Source organism: Syngnathus floridae, chromosome 4, assembly GCF_059516105.1.
Source record: "Syngnathus floridae isolate MCC-2025c chromosome 4, RoL_Sflo_1.0, whole genome shotgun sequence".
In the NCBI taxonomy this organism is placed as follows: domain Eukaryota; kingdom Metazoa; phylum Chordata; class Actinopteri; order Syngnathiformes; family Syngnathidae; genus Syngnathus; species Syngnathus floridae.
The window spans coordinates 10,494,076-10,517,377 of NC_142416.1; the positions used below are offsets into that span (position 1 = coordinate 10,494,076).

General features: G+C 39.3%; 3 protein-coding genes across 4 annotated transcripts in view; all 3 read right to left on the reverse strand.

The window, feature by feature from the left end:
• Positions 1-5,962, reverse strand: part of pycr1b (pyrroline-5-carboxylate reductase 1b) — a 7,435-nt gene extending 1,473 nt beyond the window's left edge. Inside the window, exons 1-8 of one of the 2 annotated variants that reach the window (XM_088373486.1) lie at positions 5,806-5,962; positions 5,283-5,376; positions 4,609-4,679; positions 3,065-3,244; positions 2,854-2,961; positions 2,181-2,294; positions 1,061-1,153; positions 790-953 (exon numbers count right to left, since the gene is read on the reverse strand). In XM_088373486.1, the coding sequence (XP_088229612.1) occupies positions 790-953; positions 1,061-1,153; positions 2,181-2,294; positions 2,854-2,961; positions 3,065-3,244; positions 4,609-4,679; positions 5,283-5,349 (797 nt within the window). In that variant the 5' untranslated portion in view covers positions 5,350-5,376; positions 5,806-5,962. The remainder of the gene's footprint in view (positions 1-789; positions 954-1,060; positions 1,154-2,180; positions 2,295-2,853; positions 2,962-3,064; positions 3,245-4,608; positions 4,680-5,282; positions 5,377-5,805) is intronic. The other variant, XM_088373487.1, reaches the window with a different exon arrangement.
• Positions 5,963-9,842: 3,880 nt separating this feature from the next.
• Positions 9,843-15,968, reverse strand: LOC148399009 (myeloid-associated differentiation marker-like protein 2). Its single transcript, XM_088373865.1, has 2 exons — positions 13,938-15,968; positions 9,843-13,287 (listed from the first exon to the last, which is right to left on the reverse strand). The coding sequence occupies exons 1-2, from the start codon at positions 14,216-14,218 to the stop codon at positions 12,639-12,641; spliced, it is 930 nt and encodes a 309-aa protein (XP_088229991.1). The 5' UTR covers positions 14,219-15,968; the 3' UTR covers positions 9,843-12,638.
• Positions 15,969-16,094: 126 nt separating this feature from the next.
• Positions 16,095-22,569, reverse strand: aspscr1 (ASPSCR1 tether for SLC2A4, UBX domain containing). The gene is made up of 17 exons (XM_088373864.1): positions 22,443-22,569; positions 22,182-22,237; positions 21,760-21,874; positions 21,227-21,327; positions 20,512-20,569; positions 20,370-20,443; positions 19,730-20,273; positions 19,006-19,065; positions 18,789-18,928; positions 18,444-18,525; positions 18,309-18,375; positions 18,087-18,149; positions 17,700-17,752; positions 17,418-17,469; positions 17,253-17,322; positions 16,716-16,906; positions 16,095-16,385 (listed from the first exon to the last, which is right to left on the reverse strand). The coding sequence occupies exons 1-17, from the start codon at positions 22,530-22,532 to the stop codon at positions 16,375-16,377; spliced, it is 1,827 nt and encodes a 608-aa protein (XP_088229990.1). The 5' UTR covers positions 22,533-22,569; the 3' UTR covers positions 16,095-16,374.
• Positions 22,570-23,302: the final 733 nt, after the last annotated feature.

The following is a 23,302-nucleotide window of genomic DNA, read 5'->3' on the forward strand; positions in this document are numbered from 1 at the left end:
TTTTCTTTTTTAGAAGTTGCTACACAGGCACTATATCGACTGCGGCACATTAACAAATTTAAAGTGCTGAAAATAGATTGAGAACAAATCTATGACACTACGCTCTCTACAACACAACTAGAATTTAGCCTCTTCGCTCACTCTGAAGTAGTTATTTGACATTATGTCACCTCCAGATTGAAAATATGTCTTTTTTTATCCTTTTAGAAAATAAGATACATTTCAGTAGGCCTGTTTTGTTGCGCATGGATTTCTGTAATCGTTGGTGCAGATGGAACTGCTCAGCCACAATTGTGCATGCAGATTCATTTTGGTCTAATAATTGCTATAATAACAAAATACCCTAAGTGAATTCAATATACTGTTTGGTTTATTGCATGACTCATGGGTCGAAGACCTATGAGAGATTTCAGGAAGATGATGTGACCAAAGTTGCTACTTTATGACATTAAGATTTGTCAGGTCAGGGCTTGGAGTGAGGGCAGACTCTGATGTTACAAGCTGGTGCTGGTCTTTTACCATTTTCATCATCGACATACCATATAATACCAACTAGATCGATGCAGTGTGTGAGGTGCCTTTTTTTTAACTTCATGAAAAAAGTAGGTTCAAGGATTCTGGCCAACAGTGACGATAAGTTGTGAGTATGTGTGCGTATTATTTCTACTCACGTACATCATTTAAAAACTTAAAGTATGCCTATCATAAAAGAAATACTGGCAGGATTACACCAAAAACAAAACATAGCAGACATCCATTCTGTAAGTGATACGACTCCAATCACTTTACCTTGTCCTAATACAAGAGGCCTCCACCGCATTGATCAGAAGACTGCGGAAGCCCCCACTCTCCATGACGTGGAGGGCATGAATGGTGGCGCCACCTGGTGAGCACACATTGTCCTTTAGTTGCCCTGGGTGCTGCTCAGAGTCCAGCAGCATCTTAGCTGCTCCCTGCAGAAGAAAATGAAATAGGGATGACTTTCAGATTGCCAGTGGATATAATTCTTCGGATGTGGGTGGTGGGCATAAAAACACACAAACGGCTGAACACCACTGACCAATAGAGCCTGAGCTCCTAGTCTGACAGCAAGTCTCCTGGGTAGACCCATCTTCACTCCTCCATCTGCTAGCGCATCCAGTGCTGTGAATGCCTGTTTGGACACAAACATCCCTTCAGGATACCATCACATTATTAGTCTAAAAAAAAATATATATATATTTGCAGCCTATCGTGCTACATGTGCACCAGGGGGGTGTCTTGCATTTACATTTGTGCATCTGGGATTTGTCATTACATTCTGCAGTAGTCACATGCTAGAAGTAGATTTCTGATGCGACATGCACATGGTCAAAGGGGCAGTGTGACAATTATTGGTGGAATTTTGTAAACATGGAATGAGCCCTTGCAAGTGCCACTAAAAATCCACCATAAATACATTTACACAGACAAAAATAAATAAATAGATGACTAAAGCTGTGTGAAAGAGAATTTCATGGCTTACTGCGTTCCAATGGGGCAATTAATTAATAAGCCATTTTATTCTAAGAAGTGGCGTTACCCTCTTTTCAATTAAGTGGAAGCTTTCTGCCAGCTGTAGGAAAACTACATTTACCAATACTGATGGAAGTTAAAGATCGGGTAAATGAAAATCAGTTGTAGTAACAAAAAGAAGAAGAAAAAAGGGGAAATGTACAAATTGCAGACTATGTGGACCAAAATGGCCACAAATATTATGAAAGTTGAAGTAGAATAGAAACTGGCCTTAGGGTTAAATAGTGTGTGTGTGCATAATATGAAGAAATGGTGACACACAAATGTTACTCCGCTTAATTTTACCCAGTCTTTCAGACACCCAAAAACAAAGTAAAGGCCCTGTGCAAAATATGCCAACTTCCTGTTTCGTCATTTTTACCACAGCAGTTTTGCTGACTAAAACTGCTGTACGAGTCAAACAACAAAGCAGCTGGCAAAAAAAAAAAATGGATGTGCGACTGTGAATGTCAGGTGGAGTGGCAAACAACACAACTGCTCTTACCTACTGCATGGAAAGCTATAGTCGTAATATGAAGGGGAGGTAAATGCTCTTCCAATCACACACACACGCTAGTACTATGAAGACCTGCAAAATTCCTAGAATTTTTATTTTTGAAATTAGTAAGGTCTAGCAAGTTACTTACATAGGCAGGTCCACTTCCGCTTAAACCGGTGACAGCGTCAATGAGGTCCTCCTCCACTTCAGTACAGAAGCCTACACTGGCCATCAGCTGCTCCAGCAACTTCCCATCCTCCAACTGCCGGGAAGAACACAACACTAGTAACTTCAGTGTCAACAATAGTGAAGAAGATTGTATCACAGATAGAGAACAAATCATTCCAATGTAGGAGAATACTAGAAAAAAGTCACGCAAGCCAAATTCGATCCAGGAAGCTCAATGTGAACCCTAGATCTAAGAGCTGTAAGGCCAATTTGCTACATAACTCAGACTTTGATCGGCTGCTTCCAGATATTACACAATCGAATCTTTGCATTTTAAATCTACAGCTCATGATAGAAACACATTCTGAAAAAAATGACGCTATAAAAATATATATGCAACTTTACCCAACCCATGCACAGTGATGTCTGAGAAGATTTACATTGTACGGACTAAAACCGTTTTTTTCTTTTAAACTATCAAATGATAGTGATTTGCCATCAATACAAAAAACAACAACAACTAAGAACATCTTTTGTGTATTTTTTTTTTTTTAAATAACTAGACAACATCAACTAAAGGTACAAGAATGAATAGGATCAAAGATTTTAATGAAGCTCAGTGTGTCTGCATCCTTTTTTTTTTTTTATATTACCTCTGCATGAGTGCCAGTCGCATATACTGTAGCTCCTTCTCGCACTACCACTGGAGTGTTGGTCATACACCTCATGACTTTAGGGGCTGCGCGGTACTGAAGTAGTTTCTAAAAATTGTCACAGGTAAGTTCAAAGAGGGTCTAATCAATAACAATAAAAAACCCAAAGATGAGTATGTATGATATGTCCAAAATAAGAGGGAAAGCCGACCTTTTCAATGGAGCTGATGGTGACACCTGCGGCACAAGAGACGATCAGATGGCGGTCTTCGATGTCTGGCCCAATTTCATCCAAAACAAATGGGATAATATGTGGCTTGACAGCCAAAAAGAGCACATCGCTCTTGCTGACCGTCTCTTTATTACTCGTTGTCAGGCTCACTCCCATTTTCTACAAAATAAAATGGAACAAATGTAAGTAGAGCACCAAACAGCATGTGCGTCAGCATCGGTACAGGCATATGATTGGTGATTGGTGCAAGGTGGTAAAGAGGAAGAGAAAAAAAAAAAAAGATTTTGATTGAAATCACAATTATAAATTCAATACAAAACTTAGTTTACAAGGACAAAATACTCATATCCCTGCACGTTGAACATTACTCTTGGAACACTGCTCCAGGTAATATTTGATGATGTAGGATATTTACTAGACATTAAAAGTTTGATATTCGTGCTGCCTCTGCTCTGTTTGCCGTGTTTTTGCCATGGGCGTTGTGTGTGTTTTATAGGTTTACACTAGTAGCGAGTCGTAATTCTGAAGTGACAAGTGGAAGAGGTACCTAAGTTCCCCATCTTTGCCAAGAAAACATGAGAAAGTTGTTTTTTTTTTTCTTTTGAGTTTTGTTGGGAACAGGGGCACCCCGACATGTCTTGAATGCACAGAGAAAGCTGCAGCGCTAAAGAAATAAGATGCCTTTACTCAATTGGACATGCAAGGAGGGAGATAAGAGAAAGTCACCAATCTTGATTTTGTTCTAAAGAACTGTTCGTTTTCTGAACTTTTGAAGAACTCAGAATCCATTTCTAGCAGTCCGCACAGGAGATGAGTTAGAGAGCCCTACTCTCATCTTTTTATCAAATGACCTTGTAAATATTGTGAAATTCAAGTCTCGCTTGCATTTCTATTCTGCTGCAACCATTACTTTACTGAATTGCACCTTGGACACATTCAAACCATGAATAAGCATCTCTAGTATGTCTTTACAAGGTCTGTTGTATTTTATTTTTTTCCTCCTTTATTTTCACAAGTCTTGTGACTTACAGGGCTAACCTGAGACTTCAGGTGTTAGATTGTGTGCCATACTGTATTACGCAGAAATGTGTGTTGGTATGACAAAAGTCCTTGAAAACTCAACTAAGTATAGGTACATAGTAAAATAACAATATAATAGCAATAAACAATAAATAAAATACTGGCTGTTCCTTGGGCACTTAAGGCAGTGTGGTGCCATGCACACGCTGATAAGAGTAGAAGGAGAAAGATGCAGCTGTTAATTTTATAAATTGTTTTTTCCAGACTGGGTTAGTATATGTACCTGATTATTGTCATGTTACCTATGCGTACAGTATCTGTTTCTGCAGCGTTTGTGAGTGAACGTTTGTTATCTTAAGGAATACCACTCAGTCCACTATTTGCCACATGAATTATTATTCTTTGATTAGAATGTTTTCAAGATTAAATCACAATTAATTTTTGATTAATTGCCCAGGGCTGAGAGCTAACCATTTCTGCTATATTTTAGAAGTTAAATTCACCCTGAGGCCAGTCACGGTGGGCAGGTCAGTGTCCGGGGAGCTGGCTGTGATCCTATGTGTAGCGATCACACCTGTAGAAAAGTGAAAATTATTGTAGACATTTTAACACTTTAAAAAAAATTATTAAAAAGTGACATAGCAGTGACTAATTTTCATTTTGGTCAAATTTCAAATTGAAGGACAATTAGATCAGTGATTTCCAACTACTGTAAAAAATCATCCTGTGAGCCACAAGAAAATATCCAATTTCGTTCAATTGGTGAAACACAACATACAGTACATTAATCTATATCTGTCTGTGATATACAGTAGAATAATGAGCAGCATAATTAAAATCCTATTCCACTAGATGGCTGAAGTACAAAATTAACCTGTTGCCATTCATACAACAGGAGGAAAAAAAATTAAATCAGCTAGTATGTGTTATACTAAACAGGCCCAGATTGCACACAGTATTAGTACATTGGTAATATGGTGGTTTTCCATGAGGTTTTTAAAAAAAATAAAGATATGTGCCTTGGGCACATTATTGATTGGGAAATAGTGCATTATAAATACTGCATTAATTTAAATGTTAGAAGTACCACTCCAGCTGTTATGTGCAAAATTGCACTTAATGAAATGCAAGTACGATACATTTTTTTCTTAAGCGTGAATCTAACAAAAATTTTCACCTGCAGCTGTGAAACCTTTGACCAGTGCATGAGCCAGCTGGCCTGCTCCTATAAATCCAACACTCATTCTCTCAGATGAAGTGGCTTCTGTGCTCTGGGAGGAAAAAGAATGAAACGTTTGTCATTGTGCATGCCTAAAAGAACACCAAAAACAATATAATCAAATGTATGCACATTATGATTGTTTTAAGAGAGTCTTGTTTTGGCAAAAATGGGTCGCCAACAAACTGCATTAAAAAAAAAAAGTCCCCCAGTTGGAAAACGAAACTTTCTGAGCCCACAACCTCTCGGCATTAAGGAGTAGCATAACATGAAATCTATTTCTGTTCATCACGAACAATGTAATAAATCATATATTCCAAGTTCACTGATATTGATGCTGATTCAAAAGATGCTGATGCGCCATGCTAACTTGTGACAGCTTGTCCTCTGCTAGAAAGCTAGTAAACAGTTAGCAAGCGTTCATCGCCAGTAGGTCTAAACAAGAAACACGACAAATATGCTCTTAAACAGTGATTTTTACCTTTGGTTGGATAAACAACTGTCGACACGTCACTGACAGCTGCCTAAGTGACACGTACCTTAAGGGGCCGGAGGAAAAGAAAAGAAATGGACTTTCTGTGTCAACGTGGCTTGGCGCTCGCACTAGCCCAGTGGCCCGCAAACGTTCCTTAGACAAAGCTGACCAATTATATTAGGAAGACGAGGAGCACCAACCAATAAGAACGCATTTGGGCGGGATTTGTTATTACGTCACAACCAGTTTCATCATCTGTGGAGTGAAATGACCGATGAGTCGAAAAGTATATTTATTCTGAGATGTGGAAAATTATGACCTCATGTGTTTCTTGCAAAGCATACTTGACAAACTATTAAACCTAACATAAAGCTTTAAGTATCTGGAATCACCACGCAATAATTTTTGCAAATATTACAAATATTTAATTACTATGCAAGTATAGCCTATATTTTTTGTGTAGTCTAAATTTTCTTAATTCCCTAATGACATTTTTACTCTTAAAATTTGAAAACAGATATCGATACTATATATTGGTTGCCTTATACAATCATTTTTCCTACTACTGAATTGTACATGTAAGTACTAGTCAGGCAATGCTTTTTTTCCTCACTAGTAGGTCAATTCGGCACGCACACACCTAGAACGGCTATGCTTTACTTTTACTTCCATTTCTGTCAACTTGTAGAACTAGAACACACTTGTGGAACACTCAAACCAGTGCAGAGGTTGAGTTGACTTATTACTACACTCTTAAAACTGCTGGGTTAAAAATTGGAGTGACCTAAGCAGTTGAGTCGATTTGACCTAAATTCGTGTTGTTTTGAAAACAAAAACAACCAAATTCACCACCAAACCAGGTGTCAAATAACATTTTTTTCTATTTTTACTTTTGTACGTTTCCCAGCCTGTAATTTATAGCTTTAATTTAAAAGGTTGAATCTGTACAGTAGTTCTGTACTTCTACTTCTGCATGAATACCTTTTTGTTACGTGTCAGAACTTCCACTTAAGCAGAGTGAATAATTGTAACATTTTTGAGCCACAAATAGCTTTATATAAATATATCTCATTGCTGTTTGACCTTGACATGTCTAATTTTGTTTGGTAACTTTCAAAGCAGTATGTCAATGAGTTGTCAGGAGCGTGTCACAGCCTTACTTCATTTGTGCCATTGCTCAACATTAAAATCCACAGCCACACCCTACCTGTTCTGAAACGTTACACCTTGTGCTGGCGTGACGGAATAATAATGTTTACTTAATTCCAAGCTATTAAATTGTTCATAACACCGCGTGTGTCGGCATTACTTTAAAACATGTTCAACTCCCACGAGCATGACAGAAAAATAAAGTAACGTTAGAATCGTGAGAAAAAAATAGATAGACATACAATAAAATAAATAAATAAATAAATAAATAAATAAATAAATAAATAAATAAATAAATAAATAAATAAATAAATGTATTTAGGTATAGAGGTTTATTCCCCTGAATAGCAATGTTTCTTTACCACTAATGGCTTCTACCACTGTGTGACATGTCTGCATAACAGTATGACAGTTTTGGCAACACTGCTAGAGGGCATTATGGTCCCACTAGTAGAGTACAGGAGGCCGCTACTGGGCGACATATTTGCCTACTAGCCCTCGTAATGTTACCAGTGCAGCACAGTGGTTTTACTTGTATGATTTCATACTGCACTCATAGACAAAATTAGCCGTAATGTATGGGAATATTTGGTTGGCAAATGAACATTAAAGTGTTACTCCGGAGATCCCACATTTGAGGTCTTGATGGGAAAAGGGAGAAATATTGTAAAGTTTGGTCAATATCTGATGTTCCCATTTTTTTGTATCTAATCTTGTATTTGCCAAAATAATCCCCCTCGCTATACCGTTTGATGCACGGCGCCATGTTGGGAACATACTATGGCGTCATGTTATTGACTCTTTCACCCACTTGCTATTAGAGTGATACCTAGATTGCGTAGCTAAGAATTTAATTTTTTTTTTTTATCACTAGGTGACCTTAATAAGCTGCCATATGAGGAAAAAAAAAAAAAAAGCACACTCCCAGTCACGCATGCTGCCAGGCAAGCTTGTCGTCTCTACTGCCTCCAGCATCTGCTTCCACATTTGGCTTGAGACATCCCAAAAATCCACACAGCCCGGGCAGTAGACAACACCTGATTCTAATGAATCAGAATCATTAATTTTGCAGTGTCAATATTGACGGAATGTATGGCTTGTTTTCGCCCCCACAATTTCTATGCAACAAATTGAAAATATGATTTTTCAAGGGGCAGTACAGTGGGATAGCGATTAGTATATTTGGCTTAAAATTTTCGGTTTAAACTTCAGTCCAATGTGACGGTAAAAAAAATCACAAAATGCCAAATGATCTTTAAGGATGTTTGGTGTTCATTTTGAAAGCATATTGATTGGGATTTAAATGATCATAGTCAATTCTTAGATTTACAAAGTGGCAGCAGCACAGTGGTCTGTTGAGATGTTCTGGGTTTAAATCCCCCCCGGCCTTTGCATGTTCTCCTTATACCTGTGACTGCCTGGGTTTTCTCCAAGTACTCTGCCCTCCCAATTATGTTGAGTTAATTAAAGACCCCAAATTATCCATAGGTATAAATGAATGTTTTACTATTTCTATTTTAATTCAGGATCATCAGGCGGTAAACTATTTTCTCCAGTAACTGTCAGTTTGATGTTTCAATCTGAACTCTGCCCATTTGAATGAGATAGGTCCACTCTTGTGTGTGAAGTCTGCTCTGCCTGGCCGTCTCACATCTATTTTCATACCATGCTTCTGGAAAGGAATGCAATCTGAAGGATTTTCTTACCGCTCATTTCTATATATAAACACAAGGCACACCAGCTGTTACCATCCTTTTCATCTTCACAAAAAGACACTTGAGTTTTTGTATCCACATGAAATGGACAGCATTTTAGTTCAAAATTTCAAATGCTTGATTTTCAGATGTGTTTGTCTAGTTGGATGCTTTGGATGACACTGATTAACAAGCATAGGGGAAAGGTGTTTTAGAATAGTCACAGCAGTGACAGTACATGCAGAGTAAGTCAACTAACCAGGTTCCTTTTCAATTTACACAGTCACACTCAATTTTACACGTGAAATGTGTTATTTGTCATGCTGTGCAACTCAACGTGTGATCACTTAATATACCATCTCATGTGGCTTTGGAGGAACTTTTTTCCATTTGGCTGATGTCCTGTTTTTACTTCTCTTCAATTTTGTCTTATTTAATAGAAAAGGTACATTTCTATCTGTGGCTGTCGGGGATTCAGAGCACAGTCAGTCCACTTGCATTTATAGCATGGGCTGGTTTCTCAAATTCTTCAAGTTCATATTTTTCTTTTCCTTAAGCAGTTAGAGTCCCAAATGAAAGGGGGGGGGGGCGGGGGCTTTGCATATACCAAGTATGAAATTAGAAAAGTATTTTCAGGTTTACTTGACTTTGTATTTAATTACAGTCTTTATGAAAGGCTTCGCCTGGCCGATTTCAATTAAGTCATTTTTGGCTTTAGGCCATTTGGGTTTGAAGTATTCCTTTGATAGGTGGGATTGTGATATTGACAGGTTTAAAAAAAAAAAGCCCAACTTGGTGTAAAATGGGATCTGTGCAGCCACACTTTCCAATATAACTGCACAGATCCAATTAAAATGTCAAGGTGCAAACAAGAAGCTTGATATCTGAGAACAGCCCTTTGAAATGGCTCGTTACAGAGTTCATACAAAAGTCTTTACTCCCGATGCTTGGAATGAAGTTTTTGTATGTATCAACGAAATGGCACTGTTATGGCAGCAATATATAGCAGTGTTCTTTTTTCTTTATTTCAATGTAGAAAAAAATCTAATTCAATGATAAATAAAAAAATTGAAAAATACAAATCCAACACAACAACTTGTATTCCACATGTCAAGTACAAGACAAGATGGTGTGCACATGAGAAAACACAAAAAAAATGTTACCTCTTTGTCCATAGTACAAATGAAGGGGCGACAGTTTTAAAAGACATTTAGAAGGTTACGCTGATGCTATTCATGGATTGTCCAACTAGTATGTAATGAATAAAAATCATTTTAAAAACAAAACATTCAATGCAGAGTAGTTTTGAGAACATATGAGTGATGGGGCATGCTAAGGAAAAAATATATTTGATGAAAAGTTATAAAAACCCAAAATCATCCATCTGTCATCCTGTCTGTTCGTTTGTCTGTCCGTCCGTCCATCAGTCCTTCCATTATCTCATCTGTTACCTGTCCTCTGGGATTGAAGATGAGCTGACACCACTAACTGCTTTATGGGTATATGGCCTTCAGAGGACATTCTAGAAATTGAAATGGCTGATTTTGGTGTGGGGGTATCCATACCTGTGCGCAACAGCAAGTCATATTTCAAAATATTATATATTAATCGTAGGTATTCCTTCTAATTTGTCCATTGCAACATCTGTCAGAATACGATCCATGTTTTTCTTTTTTTTCTGCACATTCAACCTCAGCTCAAGTTTCCAGTTTAGCATTTGGCAGAAATCTAATGCATTCCCATTGAAGATGTTATGATGGACACCTGTCACAGCGAATCTGTGTCAAAGGGTTTCATCGAGTGCCATGTGTGTGTGTAAACACAGGTATGTTTAAGACAAGTCTGGAGGGAGAGGGAAAGTCAAAGGAGTTACTAAATGGAGATCTGAAGATAGGTTGCAATCATGTACATATGGAACATTAATTTGGCTATGTTCTCATGGACATATTTCATATTCTAATATCATTAATACTTGGGGCCGTATTTTCACACCCAGCACCAGTCTAGTGCAAATTTCAGTCTGTGTGCATGAGTAAAATTTTATTTCTTCTGGAAATTTTCAAAGATAACATTTTCACTTTTCAATGGGTTCGAATGGGAATGTAACCAATAAGTATATGGTGATATATCAGTTACATTAGCAGGGGGCAGGGAATGTGAATGTTACATTATATTATTGTTATTCTTATTATACTATTAGTATGAGAATAGAGAATCTCCATAACACAATTCTTAGTTCTCTTGAGAATATTGCTCCAACAGTTGCCAGCGTTGACTCCAGTTACCTGACCATAAAATGAAAATGTTCCTACTTAGAATGAGGCAACAAGTCATCGTATTGCTGTCAATGGACGGTGTTTCTGATTTTTATTTCAAGGTGTCTCTCTCTATTGCACTGATTCTCCATCTCCTAATCAAGTCAGTTCAGATGTATCCACAAGTGATGCAAGAGTTGCCTCTAATGAGAAATATCCCTGTGGGATTTATCAGAAGAAAGTCCATTGCGAAAGAGGCACGTCTTCAAGCTCAACATTTTTAGTATTACCAATTTAATGTTGGGGTGTGAAAAAAAAACACTTTTGCAACCCTCCCTCAATGATATGCACACTATTTTTGTTAGTAGTTGCCAGAATAATGGCACGATTCAAATGTGCACAATTGAGATTTCTCAAATCTGAGACAGATAAAGTACAACTTTTTTATATAGCGCATTAAAAATGGACAGCAAAGGGGTTTGCCTAACATTTAAAGAGAGGTCATTCCAGAGAGAAAAGGCTCCATCCCCACTCGGCAAAAGTCATTCCGGAACGAATAGAGAAGATTTACTTTTCTTTTCTGAAATGGCTTCTCAAAGTCCTGACCACAACCCTATTAATCATAGTATGTGGGTTATGTTTAAATGTCAAATGCATTTCAGGGAACTAATCAATTGAAATGAACTCGATCCTCTGCCCAAACAAGTGGTCGGATATCAAGTCAAAACAATGGCACAAGCTTCAAAGAGAGGCTGCTCAAATTGCTCAGGGACATTAAATCAATTATTAGTGGAGACTAGGAGTGTATCTATTTTTTTATTTTGCCTGGAGACATAATTTTGACTCTGTATTGATTGAAGGGAAAACACAGAATAAATTCAAGCTTGCTCACCCAATTTGGGTTTTTAAAAGTAATTGAAGATGGTCTTTATAATTAGACTGATTAAAAAAAAGAATAATTAAAAGTCCAGACATGATATACCTGGCAATGTATGTAAACCTCGTGTGCGCTGATTCTGCGGAATTGGACTTCCAAAACTTACCGAATGTTTCGTATGTTAACCCAACGACTTAAAAAGTATAATAAAACAGGTACATAGTGCTGACGGGTTCATGTGTACTTTGAAAGTGTGTGCAAACATACGGTATTTGTGTCACCCTGCCCATGTTTGAATTGTGCAATCATAAATGTTGTGTGTTTTAACTTCACCATTTTTATGGGGCACATTCACCTCCTTTTGGTGTGACTACTTCACAAGTGCAGAAAAGCCGTGTGTTTATTATTGGTAATATAATTTCTATCATCTGGTATGAGTTTTTCAGATAACAGCCATACCGTAGATACCAGTCGCATATCTGCTATTTATATTACAAACTTGTACGTATTATTTTGCGAAGGATAAAAAAAGAAAATAAGTGGTCGACCACGTGACCGCCCAATTCAAAGCTGATTTGACAGCACGTAGCAAGCGGCTGTTTGGGTGAGGCAGTCTAGTCAGCCTAATCCCCTCAGAGGTCAAGAAGGGTCAGTTCAAAGTGTGTGGTTGGGGTGTGGTTGAGCGCATGTGTCGGTTACATTCCAAGTTCACATTCCTGAGAGCATCCAGATTGAACAGTATAGTATAGTAAATCGTCATCAATGTTATCAAAATGTCCCTTGTATTATGCATGCCAGGCCAGGATGTGGTAAATGTCTCGTGATGATACAAAAAAAAGATTCAAACAAAATTAAAAGCCTGTGTTAGGGCCTACGTGAGGCCAAATGTGAAGGGGCAAATCGTATCCTCTGCGAGTAGACCAGGTCCGCCACATAGAGTGCCAAGTTGACAAAGGAGAAAACGGCCACCACCACTTTGCTGTCCCATGGACACTTCCCTTGAGGACACGAGGACGGTCGCCAGGGTGAGCCGTATTTAGTGTCGAAGCAGAACACGGGCCACACCACCGATGCGCTCAGGTAGAGCAGCACCTCCAGCAAGGTGCACACCACCACGAAGCGATCGAAGGACATACAGCGCACCGTTTTGGTACGCCCGCACAGCGTCATGATGACCACCAGTGTTGTCAGAGCAAAGCAGAAAGCGTAGACGGCAACGCAGTAGATGGTGGCGGCGTAGAGGGAATACTGACTCCCGTTGGCCAGAGCGCCAAAGATAATGCAGGCCACAAAGCCTTGAACTACTTTGAGGAGGCCCGAGACCGTGGCCATGTAGCCTACAACGGCTTGTCCCGGTCTGGCACGGCACAGGGCCACCTCGACCCCGTAAGCCAGAGTCCCCAGGATGGAGCAGACAGTGACCGCAATGCGGAAATTGCGGACATCGCAGCCAGCGTAGGGGCACTCGGATCGGACGAAGAAGAGCGGGTAGACCACAGAGGCTGTCACATACCTGCAAATAAACCCAAGGAGATATAGACATAACACAAACATATCCACAAGGTCATTTTATATTTGTATTAAATAAGTGCCTTTTTTTTCATGCTTTTAAAAAACTTCAGTCAGAAAGCGTAGACGGTAACACAACTGGCAAAAGATCTGCACAAAATCGACACTTTGCCTCCAGCATGTTCTTTCCCTAAAGCCTGAGCAAAAGCAAAGTAAACTGTTTGCGAGTGATAACATTTTTGGCCCCAAGCAAATACTTATGTTGACGTTTTTAAATACTGTACCTCAGCTTTATTACGTGTACTTATCATCCATTCTAGTATAAGAACTGGGAATTGTTTGTTTTTGTTTCAGGGAATGCAGTCGATGTCAACAACATATTAGTAGATAAACTGAATGAATTGGACTGGGGCGTTTCTGGCGAACACCGTCTCCGTTTATTTGAATTACTCTTGGAGGACACGCACGGTGGAGTTTGTTCATTCTGTTGTTGCATTCAACATATTCCAAAATAAAAGTAGAAAACTGGTTTGCCAGGTATTTTTTTTGAATACATGCCATAACATTTGTCTGCACTAATTATCTTATTAAACTTTTAAGGTGTTTCATATATTGGGAATGATTATTTTTTTTTGCAATGTAGAGGTGACTTACACAAGTGTGGCAAAGGCAGCACATGTGACGGTGAGGTTGTCCCAAGAAATTGGCAGGCAGCTGTAGAGACGAGTGACATCCAAGAAGAAGATCACCACCGACATGGCAAAGCAGAAACACCATACGGCCATGCAGAACACGCCGTGGGAACCGCTGTAGCCCGCAGTGTGGATCACCATGGCGATGACGGCACAACCCATCGCCAGCTGGCAAAGGCGGGTAGCGCCGAGAGGTGAAAGGAGCGCCCTCGTGTTCAGGTATGGGCCGCCCGGTGAATCCATCACTAGATGGTTGAATTGAATGGCCTACAAAGTGAATCTGAAGGCCACGCTGTTCTTTAAAATCACATCTGCCTTGAAACCGTCACTCTGATGTTTCTGTCGGGCTCTTTATGAAGGTAAATCTCCCAGGAGTCATTATCGTGGTGAAGTGTCGTGCCCTGTTGTCTCTGCTGACTATTCCAAATTTCTTCTGATCAGCGCGTGGAGAGTAAAAAAATTCCACAATCCTCTGTCGTTATGCCCTTGTAGGAAAAAGTTCTGAGTAATGACAGCTTGTCATTCATTTGAATAAAAAAAAAATAGTCCAGAGCAAAATGTGATCATACATTGTATTGCACTCAAATTTTGACACTCATTTTCGTCATCCTCACACACCAACAGTGTGTGCCGTGTGGATGGTATGCTGGGGCTCAGTGGCACCAGAATGGAAGTTATTTAAAGTTGGGAAGGGTCTCAACCTAATGAATGTGAGGGGTGTGTTCATGGGGATTGCCAGCCATGTGAGAGCCTAATACTGTAAATGTTACATGACTGGACCCTGAAAGAATATCACCAATTAAACCATCTTTTCATAATAAATCGCTGATAGAAGTGAGCAAATTGGGTACGTTTGATTCTGAACATTAAGTTTTTGTTTTGCACTTTTTTAGAAAAAAATTAAAACTTACTGAAGAAGCATACCTGTGAACATTGTCATTCATCCAGGTCAATTCACTGCCATTGCAAGTGAGTTTGGTGCAGTCCTAACCAAGCCTTATTGATGAAGCTTGCTCAGATGAGAAGCAAAACATCTTAACAAAGAAAACCAGAAGTACAGTTGCAATTGATTCAATGCCCCGAGAATAGTTTCATTCTTCAATATTTCCTTGCCTGCATTTTCAGTGACTTCTGACTTGAAATGCAATTTACAGTCAAATATGTGGGGCAATTGTGAATATGTCACCATAATGTCATTTCACAGCCTAACGGCCATCTGAGAGAAAGCAGAACACTGCGATCCGTGATGAAAATGAGTTTGACATCCCTGCACTAAGAAGTACAGACCTCATTAATTCTTCAAGAATTTTTGCACAATTCAGGTCTTTCTGGCTTGGAAATTCAAAAGCTAGGACTCTGAAGTCATTAGTTTTCTTTTCCCTTACATACATACCTTACAGACATATCATATATAGAACAAGTTTCTGCTTTTACTGCTGTCAAATAATCTCAAGCAAGTAAACTGAAAAACTTTTTTTGACATAATCATGTTATGTGGGGGTAAACCAGGGTAAATTGGTAGACTCATATCATGTGCACAATCAGAACTCAAAGCAAACGTCATTTTGTCAGAAGATGGAAAGTTTCTGAAGGAGTGTTGTCTCCTCAAGAGATCAAGAGGACTGGTCTGATTGTTCTCAGCTCTCTGTCCCCACCTGGAGGTGTTTTACAGATTTGTGAAGCTCAACGTCCAGTAATCACTGCATAATTTTAAAAGCAAGAAATATGTAAAAGGCAATGGTAACACCATAAGTTATTTGTAACAAGACTGAATTGTGCAAATTCAACTGCCTCCCTAGAAAGCTCACCAGGGGTAATAAAGTTTGCAGTGTCGTACTGCAGTTGTCTGCATTCTTCATTTCATAAGGAAGATTGATGTTGTACTTCCATAAAAAAAGAACTTTAGGATGTTTCTTGTTAGTCATTCAAGCTAAAGGTTATCCACTTATGTGGGTTCTATAACTAGGACATGGCCTTACATCCCAACAGAAACAATAGTCTTGTCAGTAAATTAAAAATGTATGCCTACACTGATTTACAATTTGTGATAGAACACAACAATGTTCAGTATGCAAAGCAAAGTCAATAAAATGTAGTCATTTAAAAAAATTAACACATATTGTACTGTTCAAACAGCATATTTAATTCTTAAACTGTTTTGACTAAAACACATCCAGCAGTCTTTCTTCACACATCAACCAGAATGAAATCACATCAGTCTTCTTAACAAATATGAACTCTTCACTCCAGCAGTCAGTACCTCACACAGTTCAAAGTGACAGGCATCTTCCAAGTTGAATTCAAGTGCACAGCAGTCACAAAGCTGAGGTCCAAGTGCATATATTGGCTATGCAAGGCAGTGTGTGTCACACATCTGGCTTGGTTGCACTCACACAGTCTCATTTCTTACCTGTAAGGAAAACAGACAATCAAAATTAAAACACAGCAGTTTTTTAATATAAAAAATAAGCACAAAACTTTCACAATTAATGTGAATCACAACAGTTGAAAATGTAATATTAATTTATTCATATATGTATGTATTACTTAGCGTTCTGTTATTCAAATAAAAATTCAATAGACAAACAAAAATGACCTGGAAACTTCTGTCAATAGCCTATAAAGTGAGCAGCTGCTTGTCCAAGTTATCTAGTCAGCATAATGTCTGGGATCAAACGCCAAAATTCAAAGCAGGGGGGAATAATGTGTGCGTGTGTTCTCTGTTGGGTCCCATCCTCACCTGGAAGCTTGAGCCACTTGGGCACATTGCCCAGGTTGGATCTGCCAGGCTTAGCAGCCTGGGTGTGAGTTGACGGTTGGTTTTGATCGTTCTGCGTGGACGCGTTAGTGTCAGCAGTTGGCTCTGCAGGAGGCAGCGGTTCTTTATCGGACGAAGGCTTGGGGGAATGTTTTGTCGACTGGAGCATACAGCTGGGATGTCGGAGGTCGGTTAGAGATGAGGGACAAGTAGGAAAAAGAAGGTTGACAAGAAAACTCTTTAGAATGTTGAACTTTTGTTTTTTAAAGAAAAAATCGATAGAGCGAGACCACAATGATAAGTTAGAAACAATGCAAGCCTTATCTAACAGTGTAAAATTAGTCATTAATATCAACACCGAGGGCCGCCTTTACCTACTCATTGGCCCTGGCACTATGCAGAATTAAGATCTTGCAAGAAGTCATATATGGTGGATAAACTGTGTTTGGAACTTCAGACATCCACTTACAAGATAGTAGTTTCGCTAAATAAACTCCACATATCTATCGATCAACACACCTGGCAATCGATTCATTTGCTTGCAAAGCCGAGACCGAGGATTCGAGGAGTTCCCTCTTTAAGTAGAATTCTGTTGACACATGCAAAGGGACAAGTGATAAAGAACAATGCCACAATGGGATCTACTTCAAATGAAGCTTAAAAAGGAAATAAAACATCAGAAACCTGTCTTCATGTCAGAGCCAAGGTAAACAAGGGCACCGGGAAACAGGTCAGCCTAGGGAGAACACATTGGGATGCAAGACATCAATCTACACGATGGTTGGCACTCAGGTATCCACCAGGTACACAACACATTTGACTATCACAACAAATCAAACAACTACTAGTACCTTAGTGCTAAATTTCTGCTGACTATACAGTATTCTGACAATGTAACTGATTGAATCCAGTCCTTCAAAGAAACGGTTGTGCTCCCTAAACTATCAACAGTGTGATGCGGCTTACCTGGAAAAGTGTGACAGCAGGATCATCCAGAATTTTTTTGGGGGGAGTGATAACTGGAAAAGAAATGAAATCAACTTGAGCTATCCCAAGTTGCCAAAATGTACACTGGTCTACTCTTTACATGTTTAAATGTATTCTAATTTATATTTATTCCTATTATTATTTGCTGAGCAGGACTTTGCAGCGTATGGATGACAATGAAAAAAAGAAATGCTATCGTTTTCCTGATTTGAAGGCCCAATATTTGTAAACCAAATGTGGAAAAGGTAAGATACTATTGGATTGACTGGATTAAGCAAACACTCTTGATTATGAACAATGTTTTCAAAACAAATGCCAACAGGAAATGGTGGGTGTGAAGGAAGCATCTGACTGCACGTCACTTACAGAGGTAGAAACTGAGCAGCGGATCCTCCAAATGGCTCCTTACAAAATCCGTTAAAGCCCCAACTAGAAAAAAGAAAATGAGACCATGCTTTTGTTTTGTGTTTATGTTTTGCAAAGGCGCTGAATTATTTGGGAAATTCATCAAAGTGTTCCATGAATTATTAAGTCACAAGTAGTTTTAATATTACCGGCTGACATGAAAACCTTGGGACACACACAAACCTGTTTCGAGGGGCCTGAAGAAGCCCTGTAAAACATGTCGATCTGGAAACTGGATCCTCAGCACAACCTGGAGAAAAAGTATGAGTGGTCATATATGTAGGCATGTGCCTCAGTGCGGGAATCAGGTGTACACACTTTGGGGTATCTGTCCAACTTCTCCTTCATCTGTGTTTCTCGAAGCGCTTGAGTCATTAGCGGTGCCTCCTCCAACAATTTCCTGTAGAGTAAAGGGATAAAGAGCAATGAGTTATAATCTGATGAGTAGAATAAATACAAAGGTTGATTCTAACTTTGCTTCGTGGGAGAAGAGCACAGTGAAAGGTAATGCATCAAAGAGGTGCGGGACTAGTTCACAAGTCGACAGTAGCTGTGAGGACATTTGCTGTCAGTTCATCAATAATGTACCTTGAGATTAAAAAAAATATATAAATAATAGTGTATGATTCATATTCTGTCTCACTATCACTTTGAGGGACTAACCTCTCACTCTTTAGCTGGGCAAAACGCTTGCGTACATCATCCACAGTCACTTCAAAGAACTCATCTGGCAGCTCCGCATCCTCTTGAGAGCGATGGGACACGCGCTCCAGGTGGTAGATGAGAGGCTCTCTCTCCACTGGCTGCCATAACAGAGAGTGAAAGCCAAGATGAAGACATGAGAAATTCCCAACAAGTAGCATTTAAAGCAAGTATTTACCGCCAAGAACTTTCCTGCTCCATCCATAATCTCATCGGACTTTTCGGCTGTGGCTTGAGGCTGCAGAAGAAGAATTTCTCATTAGAAAATGTTAACTTGAGGCAAAATCGATTGCTCAGCGTGAAATGTTTGTGGGGAAGCGTGAAAAGACGATGGTTCCCCGGTGCAACCTTGCTTCATCTAGAAGTGCTGACACAGCAGCCAACCAAGAAGTAAACAGGGAATAATTTCCCATTTGGAAGCTGAGCAGGGAGCAGTTTGAAAGCCTCGCCACATTTATTAGCACCGCTACCATTTTCCTCATGCAGTCGTTGACAGTAAAGTGCGCCACTCATCAGAAATCACTCTGAAGCCCCCTCCCTAGACTATTGGAGGTGATTTATGACATCACAGGTATGCCGCTCTCGAGTTACATTATTTAATTCGAGGAGTGTCGCCATTTCGGCAAATGCCCTCTTGACAGCGCCTCGACACAACATTTTGATGGCGCTGCACGGAAAGTGAACAGGCCTTTATTATTCCTCCATGCTAGTTGCAAGTGCTTTCATTTTATATCTGTTTGACCCATATTATAAATAGCTGAAGGTGTATCCGCAATATTTACAAGAAAAAAAAGATAAAGCGACAACTTGCATCTCTAGAAAAAGCACACATAACTCAAGGCACTACTGTATATGCTAGAAAATAAAAATTAATAGCGTATCCATTTTCACGCATTTCATACCTTGGCGGCAGAATGATGAGAAGCCTTTGCTTTCTTGGCTTTAGGCGATTCTACAGCAGACGCTGACAGTGATGAAGATGATAGAGATGAGGAGAGCGTGCGGCCAACTGCACTTCCTCCCGGACCGCCAAGGCGCTGACCCCCTCCAGAAAAAGGAATGAATGGCACCATGGGATCAGAAGACGATGATGATGACTGGGAGTTCAGCCCTGATGGCCCTGCCTCCTCACTATCCGTCTCTGACATTCCTCTTACTACAGGAGGAACCTTTGGTTGATTTGTAGCCTGCAATGTTTGCTGTTGAACAGGAGGTGTACTAGTGGAAGAAACAGGTGTGAGCACCGGGGTGGTTTTGAGTGACTGAGCAGGTTTAGGCTTTATAGTCGTCTCTTCTGATACTGAGTTTTGAGAATGAGAAGGAATGGAGTCAAACTGAGACGTTGAGCTTTGGGGGCATTTTTTGACAGCAGGGGGCACTGGCACAACAGTGACTTCAGTTGTCTCCATGCAATCTTCTGGTGCTTTGTCCTTTTTCTGTAAAAATCTGTCAAGAGCAAATTATAAACACAACACGATTAAACGACTGGGATTTGATGGTTATAAATCTGAAATCACAGGTAAACCTAACATGAAAGTTTACCTGACAATGGCACTTCCTCCAGTAAGGCCTAAAGACTTCAGAGTAGCCTTCTTGAGGGCCTCTTCGCCACACACCTACACACACACGCTGGGTGTCAAACCTACAGACAGAATTTTGCTGTCTTCCCAGATACATTTCATACCTCATCTCTCATGTAAACACACACAGGAGTGGACCCAGACTCGGTCAACTTTGACACACTGCGGAAAGAAAGAAATATTTGGGTTCATTGAAGTGATTATCCACATTGTAATTGAGAAAAAAGCGAAAAAAACTCTTATGTTAAATAGCACACTGCATCCGTGACGTAAAGTGTGTTCATTGTCACGTGTTGAAAATAATGGAACCATAAATGTTTTATCAGTGTTTGGCTAAATTCTGAAAATCTTACCTTTTGTTTGTTTTCAGACAAGCAGGTGAATTGCTGTTCTGTTTATTGTTATGATTATAATTTTTTTTTCTCTCTCATTGTTTTGACTATACATTTTGTGCTGGCAGTTTTTCTTTTTTTCCTGTTTTACTTATGTATAATTTGCATCTTCATAATAAATCAAACCAAATTAAACCAAAACTGCCAGTCAAGAAGGACATTTTCAAAGAGACAAATGTTCTTGAAAAAGAATGAGAATGTGGAATTATGTAATTTACTAGAGATGAGTGTTAGATGAATGCTGGAACTGTTGGACAAAAGCTGTGTGAGGGAGAGGGGGCTTGTTTTGTGTGACCTCAATGTACGACTAAAGACACTTAGGTCAAACTGTTTTAAGTAGAGTTGAGGACCAGCAGCAAAAAAACAAAAACAAAAAACACTTGATATTTCAAAACCAGAGAGCACTATTAAGTAGCCTGACACCCACCTGATCTGAGGAAAATGTGTCAGGAGTTCCCAAAGAGTCTTGTCACAAGAAAAGGCACCCTGGAGACGAGAGCCATCCTCCATCTGCAGCGCAATCCGCACCTGGAAGATATAGAAGGTAAGAAGAAGTACACGTATTGACCCAGTTTTCTTGTGAAATAGCACATTAATAATGGGGTTGGATGAAAAAAGTGAGAATGTTAGTTCAACAAGCTAGCTGTGCCAAATGATTTCAAAAACACACAAAAATCAACACTTGATGTTCAATTAAAAAAATCAAAGATTAATTCAACAATATACTCAAATCAGATATTTACAGTAGAGCAACTGAGACATCAAATGTGTATACCTATTTCCAGATAATATCTGCATTAGTATACGTTTTTCACTTAGAATATGAAGAGGGCTTCCACTTCATACAAGTTCCTGACCAGCATTAAAAGACAACCCATTCAAAAAGGTTTTTTTTAAAGATGGGATGGGCTCACTGAAGAGAAACAAGTGGACTCGTGGCCGCACCATTTTGTAACTTACCTGACTATCAGCTACGATTTGTTTCCTTGTACTTGGCACCACTTCTAGCTTGGCATTGTTGGGCAGGTTGGCAAATCTCCACTGCAGTGTCAGGTCAAGAACAGTCCTTTGGAACCTGCCAAAGAAAGAGCCCAGTGGTGTTCATAGAATTGTATTTTAAAAGCATATCCACCAATTGTCTTAAATACAATTCATGGGCAAATAAAAATGTCCCTTATGATGTAACCTAACTGTAAATGAGAAATATCAACATTTGATTTGTTGGCATCAACGCGAAAGACCATCTACTGTATATATACAGAAAATATCCCGAGTGACAACTACATGAAGGAAAGAAAACATGATAACTAGTATCCATCCATCCATCCATCCATTTGCTGTTGAATTCTAAATCTCAATAAGTAACTCACACTACTACTTACTTCAAGCCGTGATTGTCAGGATCGAATCCATGCTTCTTGCAGACCTCCTCCAGCACCTACAAGAGAGACAACCGAAACGTAAGACACACAACCTTACGTGATGCGACAGCAAAACAAAACCCAGATACACAAATTTGATCTGTCATTGCAGCGACGGCTACAGTTAGCCAAACAAGCTAACCGAAACAAAATTGTTTATACCAATACTGAAACGAACAGCCCCAAACAGGAAAGGCGAAAACTTGTTTAAACGAGCATTACCTGTAATAACGGTGTATTTGGAGACACTTTAACTGTCTGTCTTCTTCCATTTGGAGCTAGGACCGTCACGGATAGACCACTCGCTGCCATTGCGTTTCGTGACGTCACATGATTATTTTGAACAAGCTTTATTGATAAGCAAAACAAACACACGCAGTACGGTACTCGGTCTCAAAAATAAATTATTGGTGTGGTTTGAGATGGTGATTAAAAACATTAAATCATGCTGCGTAACTTTGGCATGAGGATTCTATATCATGACACTTTTTAGCCATTTTTTGTTATGCTTTCATGTTCAATCACTTATGTGGTTGAGTTCCCCTGCCAGTGTTCTATTCTGTCTATACCTGCCTTTATATACAGCATGCACTGTTAACTTACTTTGCTTCATTTGTACGGACATCAAAATCAAAATGTGAGAATATTTTCCAAAAAAGTATTACTTTCATCCGTTTCAACATGCATTTATCACCAATGCATTTATAATGGGTGTCAAATGTGCATTTTCACTATTTGCAGGTTGACCTGATGAAAAAGTTGCAGGCTTCACATTATTATACTGTAACTGTGCACCTTCACCAGAGAAGATTAATGACTGCAAAATCCGTCATCCATTCTGGCCGAGCTGCTGGAGTCCAAAGGCTGTACTGCGTTGCAGGTCTGAGACAGCACTGACTGATTGAAATCAAGGTCTTGTGTTTTTTATAAGAAAAAAAAAGACATTGGAACATGAGATGTGTACAAAGTGGATTTGTTTTATATCCACTACAAGTCAAAAAAATGTGTGTGTAATAGACTTATAATGTCCACAAGTGTGAATGTTTGTCTTGTTTGTGCCATGCGATTGATTAGAAGTCCAA